Source organism: Fulmarus glacialis, unplaced genomic scaffold (genome assembly GCF_000690835.1).
Source record: "Fulmarus glacialis isolate BGI_N327 unplaced genomic scaffold, ASM69083v1 scaffold9634, whole genome shotgun sequence".
Lineage (NCBI taxonomy): Eukaryota > Metazoa > Chordata > Aves > Procellariiformes > Procellariidae > Fulmarus > Fulmarus glacialis.
This window is the reverse complement of record NW_009206068.1, coordinates 13,147-24,538: the sequence shown is the minus strand read 5'-3', so window position 1 is coordinate 24,538 and position 11,392 is coordinate 13,147. Positions and strand designations below refer to the sequence as shown.

At 54.7% G+C, this 11,392-nt stretch overlaps 2 protein-coding genes across 2 annotated transcripts in view; one reads left to right on the top strand and one right to left on the bottom strand.

The window, feature by feature from the left end:
- Window positions 1-286: 286 nt before the first annotated feature.
- On the top strand, window positions 287-4,597 carry LOC104075189 (E3 ubiquitin-protein ligase TRIM39-like; the record flags this gene model as incomplete). The annotated part of the gene is made up of 5 exons (XM_009575613.1): window positions 287-382; window positions 2,489-2,719; window positions 2,845-2,867; window positions 3,367-3,479; window positions 4,029-4,597. Coding segments are annotated over 5 exons (1,032 nt in total), but the record flags the coding sequence as incomplete, so codon positions are not given.
- Window positions 4,598-10,974: 6,377 nt separating this feature from the next.
- LOC104075190 (C-C motif chemokine 4 homolog) overlaps window positions 10,975-11,392 on the bottom strand; it is a 970-nt gene continuing 552 nt past the window's right edge. Inside the window, exons 3-4 of the mRNA XM_009575614.1 lie at window positions 11,367-11,390; window positions 10,975-11,062 (exon numbers count right to left, since the gene is read on the bottom strand). Coding sequence (XP_009573909.1) covers window positions 10,975-11,062; window positions 11,367-11,390 — 112 coding nt within the window. The remainder of the gene's footprint in view (window positions 11,063-11,366; window positions 11,391-11,392) is intronic.

Sequence of the window (11,392 nt, the reverse complement as noted above, 5' to 3'; positions counted from 1 at the left end):
CCCCACGCCCTGGCATTGTGGGGAGCGGTCACTTGGTTCTCCAAAACCTAAACAGTGAGAAAAATATGGGGAAAACCCAAGGAGCGTGGAGGGGGTTAACGCTGCGAGCGGAGTGAAGAGCACAGCTGCTGGGTTCGGGTGCCAGGGCTGGCACCGCCTGGCACGGGGTCACCGTCCCCTGGCTGCCCGCTGGCACCAGCAGCCCCAGGGCGGAGGGGGCCCGGCTGAACTGCGGCACTCGGCGGGTGCTGCTAGGGCGAGCTGAGCCCGTTTCTTCTCTTTTCAGGTCAAACTCCAGAAATCCCTGGAGCATCTTTTGAAGGAAATGGAGGACCTGAAGAAGCGTGAGTCAGCAGAAAGGATGAAAACCCAGGAGTGCAAGGCAGGTGCCTGGCTTGATTCTTAAAGAATGGGCTTCAGAGATATCAGCAGTTATGATCTGGTCTGGGGCCATGAATTTGGCATAGTCCTCAGGGTGGGACATGTCCCCATGTCCTGCTTTGTATGGAGGACTGGTGCTGGAAACCAGGCTCAGTGACTGTGTGCGGCTCTTTAAAAAAATTAAAAAGGTTTGCAAAGAAATGCTTTGCAAAGAGCAACACGCCAGCTCCACCGAAACCACGGCGGCTTGTGTGCCGGTTAAACAAATAAACACTGGATATTTTTTATTTGCCCTTTGTTTTACGACGTGCGCTTGAGTTCCAAGCCAGGTGTGAGCCATACGGTGAGCTCTGCTTCACAGCAATAGGAACTAGAAGTGTTTTCATTAAAAAAAAAGAAAAGCTGAATTACCGCTCCCCGCCCCTCTGCCTGACTCCAGGCAGTCCCGGGGAGATACGATGCCAGCAAAACAGCTGCATTTCACGTCCCTCCAGGGTGGAAGCTGGAAAGTAAAAGTAACTGCAGAAAAGGAAACGAAACTGCTGGACCGGGTTATCCAGCCCTGAGCTAGAGTTGATGATTAATCAGCTTTGGCAGGGAAAACAGGTTTCTCCGGACTCCCCTAGTTATTTGCTCAGCTTCCCTGCCTGCTTGCCGCAGCCCAGCCAAAAGGGTGGTGGGTTTTTGGGGTGCCCCTGCATGCCCGCCGTCCCCCTTAGGGCTGGGATGGGGCCAGGCATGGAGGTTGTGAAAAAGCCATGTCACTCTCCCCCCACCCGCCTGAGTCAGGGCTCTGGGGCTGTGGCTCAGCTGCCTCCAGCTTCCTCCTGGCCCGGTGGCTGGTTGCACTTTTTTAGTAAAAAGGAAAAAATGCCCCTTGCAAGTGGTGGGGGGGAAGTGGCTGTGACCGTCCGGGCTTATCAAGCCTTCGTGACTCAGGTCCAAGAAATCATGTGCTTGGACAGAAGAATAAATGCAGTTCAGTTTCCTTTTGTTTATCTTCTGCATTTTGAGGTTTCATGGTCCTAGCTAACCACAGCGTGTTTTCCTGGTGCTTCAGGTTTTGAGCAAAGTGCCAATTTTTAGGGCTCAGGCGAAAAACCCTAAAGCACCGGCAGACCCTGCCTGGTGCTGGCTGTAGTTAGAGCTCTCAGACAGCCGGGGAGTCTTCCCTGGCTCTCCCTTTCCATCCCTCCCCAGCCCCAGGGCTTCTTCCACCTCTTTCCCATTGCTGTGGGTTTTTCCAGACATGGAGCGTTTCCTCCGGACTGCCTGAGCAGCAGATTAGCCTGAATCTAGCTGGAGGGATGAGTTATACCACATCTAATAAAAACCTACCCAGACACCTGATGGCATCTCATAGAATCATAGAATCATTAAGGTTGGAAAAGACCTCTAAGATCATCGAGTCCAACCATCAACCCAACACCACCATGCCCACTAAACCATGTCCCTAAGCACCTCATCTACACGTCTTTTAAATACCTCCAGGGATGGTGACTCCACCACTTCCCTGGGCAGCCTGTTCCAAGGCCTGACCACTCTTTCAGTAAAGAAATTTTTCCTAATGTCCAATCTAAACCTCCCTTGGCGCAACTTGAGGCCATTTCCTCTCATCCTACCGCTGTTACTTGGGAGAAGAGACCGACCCCCACCTCGCTACAACCTCCTTTCAGGTAGTTGTAGAGCGCGATGAGGTCTCCCCTCAGCCTCCTCTTCTCCAGGCTAAACAGCCCCAGTTCCCTCAGCCGCTCCTCATCAGACTTGTGCTCCAGGCCCTTCACCAGCTTCTCCTTGCAGCCCAGCAGCCCCCGCAGTCCCCTCGTGCTGGACCAAAACGTCACTAGACATCTGAGGTCCAGCTGAGCAGAAATGCCCCAGGCAAAGTCCTACTGCTGGTAAATTGAGGATGTCAAGTGGGAACCCAGGCGAGGTGAAAGTACAGCAGGTAGCCTCTGGCTGTTTTTTTAAATAAATGTGCTTATCAAAAAAATGCGGTGGTTTCCCAGGACCTGATGCCAGGCATGGATGCTTGGAGAATCCGACTGTGTCTCCGCTGCCTGGTTAACATTGCCTCGCTTCACCCTGTGTATCTTCTTATCACAAGGAGACGGTGAAGAAAAAGCGGGAGAGGATTGTGAGCGAGTTTGGGAAGCTGCATCGGCTGCTGGTTGATGAGGAGAAACTGCTGCTCCAGAAGCTGGAGGAGGAGGAGAAGCGAATTCTGCTGACGATCAATGAAAACCTGGCCCGGCTGGTGGAGCAGAAGTCCTTGCTGGAGGAGCTGATCCTGGAGATAAAGGAGAAGACCCAGCAGCCAGCCGACAGGTTGCTCAAGGTCAGGCTATGCCACCAGCCCCACGATGCCTTTGCCGTCTGGGCCGGTGGCCAGGGCCAGGCTGGCTGGTGGGCACGAGGCTCTGGAGCCCCACACCCAGAACGGTTTTTCTCTTCTCCTTCTAGGACATGAAAAGCGTCCTGAGCAGGTAGGTACCCCATGCTCGTTCCTCCTACTGTCCTGGCTGCCTCCAGGCTCTGAGATGTTCGTGTCTGCTCCATGCCAGCCACCCCCTGTCCTCCCTGCCCAGCATCTGGTTTGTCCTCCCTGGGGCTGACAAAGGAGGGACTGAGACCAGCGGGGGCTGGAGAAGAGACTCCATCCTCTTCTTCCAGGGCCCCAGAGCCAAAGTCTTGTCTGGCCTTGTGGTGTGTGGGATGCGTCCCCTCCTAAGGGACATGTTGCCCAGCTGGCCTTGCTCCTTCCTTCCCAGGGACTGGCGCTGCCGCTCCCCGCATCGTTTAGCTCTGGTCCCATCGGGCTTGCTGATAAGCGAGTGGTTATCCCTGGGATAACCTGCACAGCTGAAGAGCTCAAGGGAGGAGATGCATCTGTGCAGCCAACAGAAAGGCATTAACCCCTCGCCCCAGGAGACGGGCCGTGCGGTGGGCTCTGGACACAGCCCGTGGGCATCGCTCTCCTTTCAGGTGCGAGGGGGTAAAGCTCCAGTCCCCCAAGGCTGTGTCTGTGACCCTGAAGGAAAACTACAGCATCCCTGAGCGCTGCCTGGGCATGAGGGACATGCTGAAGAAGTTCAAAGGTAAGGGGGCTGCTTTTGTGCCAGCTCCTGGCGCATTCGGGCTCCGGTGTCACCCCTGCCTGGGGCACGGGGAGGTTTTGGCAACAAGCTTTGTCCAGCTGGTCCCAGTTTGTGTACTGATGAGTTCAGGCTGGTTTCATGATGGGGAGACCTTCCTCGTTCTGGTCTTGGATGGGTTGTGAGGTGACCCTGAAGCCTAGGAGGTCACTCAGGAGTTTCAGGCTCTGTGTTGCCCACGAACTCTTGGTTTCAGTGTTGGCTGTTTCTGAAGCTGTGCCGGGGGCTGCGGAGCCGCCCTCCTTCTGTTCCCGCTCTGCAGCCAGGTGCCAAATATTTTGATGTGGTTTATGGTTGGCATGATTTTCTGTATTGCACTTCCCCGCTGCCGGGCAGCGCTGGGAGCTGTGCAAAACCACAGGCACAAGCAAATAAATGTGGGAGGTAGGAAGATCTGGAAGAGCCCAGCATCCAGGTCGCAGGCACCCGCTCGTGTCCGCACCTGCAGACCCCTGAAGCCCCGTCTGTCCTTCCACCCTTCTCTCGCTCCAGTGGACGTGACTCTGGACCCCGAGACGGCACACCCTGAGCTCACCCTGTCCGAGGACCGCAAGAGCGTGAGGCGCGGGAGCAAGAAACTGCTTCTGTCCCTCTTTGACAACCCCAAGAGGTTCGGCACCGCTCCGGTGGTGCTGGGGAGTCAGGTCTTCTTCTCAGGCCGCTGCTACTGGGAGGTGCAGGTGGGAGACAAGCCCGAGTGGGGCTTGGGGCTGTGCAGGGAGTCTGCCAGCCGGAAAGGCATCGTCCTCTTCTCCCCAAACAATGGCTACTGGGTGCTGCGGCTGCAAAATGGGGGCAACTATGATTTTTTTTCACCTATCTCCCCTCTGACCCTGAGCGTGAGACCCCGGCGCATCGGGATCTTCCTGGACTACGAGGCAGGAGAAATCTCCTTTTACAACGTGAGCGACCGCTCCCATATTTACACCTTCACCGACAAGTTTTCGGGGAACCTCCGGCCTCTCTTCTTCCTGGGTGCCTTTTTGGGGGGCAGAAATGCAGAGCCCTTGGTGATCTCCTGGGTCAGGGACACGCAGGGGACCGGGTGCATCGTCCTGTGACAGCAGCTGCCCTGGCTTCTCACCGGCGGGCAGAGACCTGGAAGCCCAACCGGCTCCTCCTGTGAGCGGGGCAGCACCGGGGAAATAGCTGTGTGCCGTGGTGGGCGTCATGGCAGGGTCCCCGCGTGCTCCTGGCTGCAGGGGGGGACCCGCCAAGTGCAACACCCACCGCGTGCCGTGCCCGTTGCTGGGAAGGGCGCTTTGCAGCAGGGACGTGCCACAACCCGCCGTGCTGCCAGTGGGGACAGGAGACCCCGCTGCCCACCGCTGCCCTGCCGCTCATCTCACGGGCTGCTGGAGAAGGATGCGTGCCCAGCCTGCTGCGTAGTGCTGATTTTGGTGTGAATTATACTGGAACAAGGCAATAAAGGGTTGGTTTGGGGAGCCTTGTGCAGTGTGGTTTTGTGATGCGTCCATCCCTGCTTGTTAGCCCCAGCTAATCCGCAACATCTCAGAGGTCAAAGGGTCCTGCTGGACTTGGTCCTCTCAAGCCCAGAGAGGGTCCTTGAGAGATCCCGCTGTGGCATCAGCAAAGGACACCACAGCAAGACGGGCACCCGCCAGGCAGGGATTCGGCCATGGTAGTTGGCCATGCTTCAGCCTCGCAATGCTGAGGCCTGGGGTGAAGGCAAGGGGACGTCTGTATGGGTGTGGGTGCTGCACTGCCGGGTGCCGGAGAAGATAAGAAAGGACATGAACTTTGAGGTCTTGACAGAGGACTGGAAGCAGAGGCGGTTGTGGGGGGGAGCGATGAGGACAGCCAGGGAAACCTGTTGTGCAGGGTGACAGTTGGGAAGGGACCAGGCTAAATGTCACTGAACCAGGGGCGGGAGGAGGTGGTGGGATGGAAACTGTCCAGAAAGCAAGAGCAATCTGACCATGGCAAGGTGACAGATGAGTGGCACTTGCTGCGGCGCTGGAGGGACGAAGAGCGTTTCCAGAAGAGGCAGAAGGAAGTGCAACAGTTCAGAGATCTTGCAAAGAGGGGGAAGAAATGAATGAACAGAAAGGATATGAACTCACCCTGATGCAGCATCCAAAGCGTTCCTAGAAATCATTAATCTGCCTTTCCCAGGAAGGAGACTAAAGGTTGAAGGCATGAGATAGCTCTGCAAGTGCTATAAAATTTTCCATCTGGTGGACTCTCCACATCACCTGCAACTAGAAACTGCTCGGGGCAGATACCATTCTGCCCTGAGATGCCCAGACAGGTTGACAACGGGCAGCTAGAGAAAAGCCAGGAGCCCTGGAACCTGGCTTTTAGAGCTCCCTGCTAACTTAAAGCTAAAGCTGTTCCTAAAGCTATTTGCAAGCAGGTTTTCTGTTTAAGGCACGACAAGTCAAGTTTGCCCCTGTCCTCGGTGGAAATGCATTTATTGCCTGGCTCTGGCCTCCACACAGATCCTGCCCAGCAAGGACCGGGTCCTGCTCGGACCACCCGCCCCAGCCGCGAGGGATGGCTGCACGGCACAGCGCAGTCCGACCTGAGCATGCGGGTCTTCCCGCAAGCGCTCCTGCTCCCCAGCTCCCCAGCTCCAAGCAAGCTGACCCTCACATGGCATCGTAAGGTTATTTATTACCAAAGGGGCTGACCTGTATGTGCCAGGCTAATCACAGTCACACCGTTTCCATTTGATTTCCATATGCTGAAAGAAGATGGGCATATACATATGCATATACCTATATTTTGCAGGGACATTTTGGGTTGAGACAGTCTCTTGCTGTGGTGGGTCCCAGGACTGATCTGCTCAAGGTGTCTGGTTTTACTGAAGGCAGTAATCCCTCGGGATACCACGTCTGGCAGAACAGCCGTGGGTTCGGGTTGGGTGATCAGGGAGCTGTTTTTCTGAGCAATCAGTAGATTAATGTCACATTTTTAGGCTTTACCTCCCAGGGTAGTATTGTCACCCAGCGCCGCTGACTGTGTCCCCTGTTAAGATTCTCCACAGCAAAAATTACAGACCTGCAGCTTTAGAAATGTGTTTTCTCAACAAACGTTAACATCTTTCTTTCTCTTCTAGTATAGTGGAAAATGCTTTGTCATCTTAGGGGAATGTGAGTAGTCGTCTGCGTCTTTCTAAGAACTGAGCAGAAATGTTCTTTTGGGTCTTCATTGCCAGTTCTGCCTTCTCTTGGCCGTTACGGGGAAGGTGATAGCCAGGCACCATTTCTAGCATAATACTTCTGTGTCTTCCTCAGCCCTGAAAGTCTGGGATATATCGCTACTTTAGGAAAACATTACTTTTGTATGCAGCATGCAAAACCATTCACTTTTACATGCCTTTTTTGGGTGCTGGCCCCGCAGAAGAGAGACGCTCCCTGTGCTGGCTTTGGCTGGGATAGAGTTAATTTTCTTCATAGTAACTGGTATGGGGCTCTGTTTTGGATTTGTGTTGGAAACAGCGTTGATAGCGCAGGGATGTTTTCGTTGCTGCTGAGCAGTGCTTACACACAGTCAAGGCCTTTTCTGCTCCTCACCCCAGCCCACCAGCGAGGAGGCTGGGGGTGCACGAGGAGCTGGGAGGGGCACGGCTGGGACAGCTGACCCCAACTGACCAAAGGGACATCCCCTACCACATGGCGTCACACGCAGCATATAGAGCTGGGGGGAGAAGAAGAAAGGGGGGACGTTGGGAGTGATGGCGTTTGTCTTCCTAAGTAACCGTTAGGCGTGATGGAGCCCTGCTGTCCTGGAGATGGCTGAACTCCTGCCTGCCCATGGGAAGGAGTGAATGAATTCTTTGTTTTGCTTTGCTTGCACACATGGCTTTTGCTTTACCTATTAAACTGTCTTTGTCTCAACCCATGAGTTTTCTCACTTTTACTCTTTTGATTCTCTTCCCCATCCCACCGGGGGGAGCGAGCGAGCGGCTGTGCGGGGCTGAGTTGCCGGCGGGGGTTAAACCACGACAGTCCCCCATCTTGGTGTCCCTGGGAAGAGCCGTTTCGGGTGGAGGACCGAGCCTCCCCTCCCTGCAGCGAGCTGGGGCCCTGGTCCCTGGGATGGTGAGGGAGGCGCAGAGCTGGCACTTCTGAGCACGCGGGCATTTTGCCTTCAGGGTGTCTAATTCCTCTCTGAAAAAGTGGAGATGTAAAAGCCATCAGACCATGAACCTTGATTGCCATCAATCTGTATGTCCATCAGCACAGTCCAGCTCTGCCTTCTGTGCAAAGCCAGACTCCAACCTCCAACCCCCCTGGCTGTCATTATACCTCAAAATGCCTATGGACACATCAGGGTGATATAAACAACAAATATATAGAGATGTGCATGTATATTATAATAATGGTGTTATGCTTATCATAGTAATGATTTTATTTTTGTTCACAGCTAGGCCTTCCCAGGGTATTCATTAAAAATATTTACTTTCATATACATTGCACAAAATATTCAGTAAATACCACACTCTGGTTTCAGGATGAGTCTCTTTTTTAGTAGTTTACAAATTCTGAAACCCTTGACACCATTGTTCTTGTCTTGGTGTGAATCCAGAGGAAACCCCCTGCAAGCCACCCTCCTCTTGGGTCCCAGCCTCCGCTTTCTCTTCATCTGCTGCCCTCTGCTTCTTGCGTTCACCTGCCCCGTCTCCAGTGGGTGCTCCCTGAGCACCCCGCGAGGCTGTTTCTGGGAGGGATGAGCACCATGATTAGCCCCTGAGACCCATGCATGAGCGCCAAGGCATCCCGGGGCTCCTCCAAGGGCTGCACCGTGTGAGGGCTTTCTTGCATCACTCAGCTGTAGCAGCAAGGTCAGCCTCAAATAGCTGTCTCAATGTATGTGGCAAATACATCCCCTACTCTGGGCAGGGTAATCCCTGGATGCAGATTTGAGCTAATGATGACAAGGGTACTGCAGCCCCTGCCTGTCCCTGCTCCGGGCCACCTTCCTACACCCCTCCTCCTCCTCCTTTGCAAAACGTGGGGGCTCTGAAGATCGCCAGGGATGCTTTCTCCACGCGCACGCTGCTGCTTGCGGGGCTTGGAGGCAGCTGCCAGCTTGCTGAGAGCTGCTGGCTGCCTTTGCCTCGCTCGTGCAGGCTTCGTTCACACCTCTGTGCCCGGGGGTGTGGATTAATGAGCACGCTGTATTCCTTGCATGCACTTTGAGGGCTCCTCTGAGCTGTCATGCGTAGGCGGGTGTAAGATCAAGAAAGACATGAGCAATTCAGGACTCCCTGCAGGCTCCCGGAATAGCAGTGAGGAGTTAGCTGAGGTACCCCGGGTAGGTGTCTGCTGTGGGTGGCTTGAGTGTGACCTGGGTTGTTCAGGACGTTGGCGCGTGGGGTTGTTTGCAACAGGCTCAAACAGTGCAGGGGCTGGATGGTGCTCCCCGGATGACCCTGCACTGAGTGTCCTTCGACAAGAAACCCCAAGGCTGTGGGACTGCTCCCAGTGCCACAGGGACAGATGGGGCTTGTATCCAAGAGGGACTGTGGAGGCTCAAGCCATTTTGGGATGACCCCGTTGCAGGTGTCCCCACTTCTGTCCCCTGCTGTTCCCTGGAGGGAGGGTAGGTCTGGGCACTCAGCTTTGTGCCAATCTCGGTCCTCAGAGTGAAGTTACCGGGCTCTGGCACTCAGATAGGGGCCTGGCTGGTACCCAGCGGCCGAGGTGTCCTCACCTCCAGTGTGGCCACCATGAGCCCTGCTCCCGGACCTGGCCTGGGGCATGCAGTGCCCGGGCAGTCAGGGCTGTGACCAAAGCCACTGCCCTCGCATGCAGGAGCAGCTCCTTGTCACCAAGGCACAGCTGCCTTCGTGCTGATGCCCACCTGAACCACCCAGCCGTGGGCTCTCTCCCAGCAGCTCCGCGGGGAAGGGGGCTCGGGTCCTGCTTGCTGGCACAGCTCTCCATTTCACCCCCCCACCTCCTCGGATGCTACTTTAAGCTGGGTGCAGTCAGCGCTGCAGCGGGATGACTGATGGGGTGCACGCCGCCCCGTGGGCTGCGGAGCTGGGGGCTGCAGTTCCTGAAGTGACAAGGCTCCTGACACAACCGATACGCTCCTTCCTCCCCCAAATGCACCCACGTCCCCCTGGTCCTTTCCAGCCCCACCTGAGGCTCCGCTTGCTGCGTGGCTCCCACCCAGCCTCTGCCCTCTGTCTTCTCATCTTCACCCCTGCCCCAGGAGCCCCCCTCCTGCCTTGCCACCCTGTGTCTCACTGACGTTCATGTCTGTCCTCCCAAATTCAGCATGTAGATGCTGTGGGGTGAGCTGAGTCTCTGACCTGAGCCTTTTTCCTTGGGCTGCCCTATAGGCACCAGAGGTCCAGGCAGGAGGAACCCAAACCCTCGTTGCTCATCCCACAGTGCATGTCCAGAGCCGGTCAGAGCAATCGAAATGCCACCGGCGATGTGGGCTCCGTCTCCTTCAGCTCCAGTGGGAGACCAGCCCCAGGGCTGCAGTGGAGATGCCTCCTTGCAGGGGCAGATCCTGCCCTGGGGCTGGGGTCTGGCAGGGAGATTGCAGGGGGACACTGCCTCTCTGGACAGGCATCTCCAGAGATGGGCAGGTTTTGGAGGCACGGAGAAAAAGCACCTGTTCTCGTGAGAGGGACACATCTGCTAAGCCTCATGTCCCAGCTAAATGAGAGTTTAATGAAATAGTTCTAAAAATCTTGTAGTGATACGTATTTTTTCCATTCTCAGCTCTGGGAATAACCGATCCACTTTAGCTGCAGCTCTCAGAAAACTTTCCCTGAAACAGCCAGCATGTTAAAATCCAGCCCCTAAAGGTAACATTTTAATTGACTATAATGGGGCCAGTGATGGAATTTAACTAGCTGCCGGTAGTCATAATGAGTAGTGATTAAATACCTTATAAAAAGAGTGAGCCAAGCTACCTGAATGTAATCTATGCCCTTCTCACACCTCCTCCTTCATGTTTTTTCTCTTCTTATTTTGCAAAACAGCACGTTTGGATAGGGAAAGCTTGTGGGGGTTTTGACAGCATAGAAAAGGGAATAAAGAACACGTTGCCACTATTATCATTTCAGCTATTGTCATCGCAAAGAATTGTAATAGAGGCAAAGACAGAAAGTTCTTACAAAAATATTTATTTCTCAAAACTTGAGTTAAATATTACATCAAAAATACAATTAATTAAATACAGAAAATATACCCTGAGCATGAGTCTTCATTTAAAAAATATATCAATAAAATAATATTCTTATTTGTCTGGAATGGAGTTATTGCACCTGATCCCTCCCCTATAAAAAATTAAATAGCAAAACACGAAAGTCAGATTCTGGAACATTTTCAATTTCCTAACTAGCTTTAAATGACATTGAAGCAGTTCCAACGGAGCCCACAGCTGGCCGTGGCTCGCTCCTCCGGGCAGCCGGGGGATGCAGGGCGGCAGGGTCTGTCCCAGCACCTCAGCTCAGCTCCAGATCGTTCACGTACTGCTGGACCCAATCCTGCTCGGGGTTGGCGCAGACTTCGCGGCCCTTCCTCGTGACAAACCTGTGGCGTGCAAAGAGGCGAGTTTTCAGTGGGAGAGCAATGCATGGAGGGGAACCCTGCCCCAAACCCAGCCTCTCCCAAGGAGCAGCAGAATTTAGGCATGCAGCACAGCATGCCCATCACGTCGGCAGCGATGGAGCACGACTGGTGCGAGCCCACGAGCATCACCCAGCACCTCTTGGCCCCCCATCCCCCCCTGTCCCCGGGGCCAGCCTCCATCCCCTGTCTTGAAAAGGGGTCTTTCCCTCTGTGGATCCTCAGCCCGAAGGGAGAGCCCACCACCACCCTGGAGGAGAGGACTCACACGACGGCCGGCTGGGAGCAGAGGCT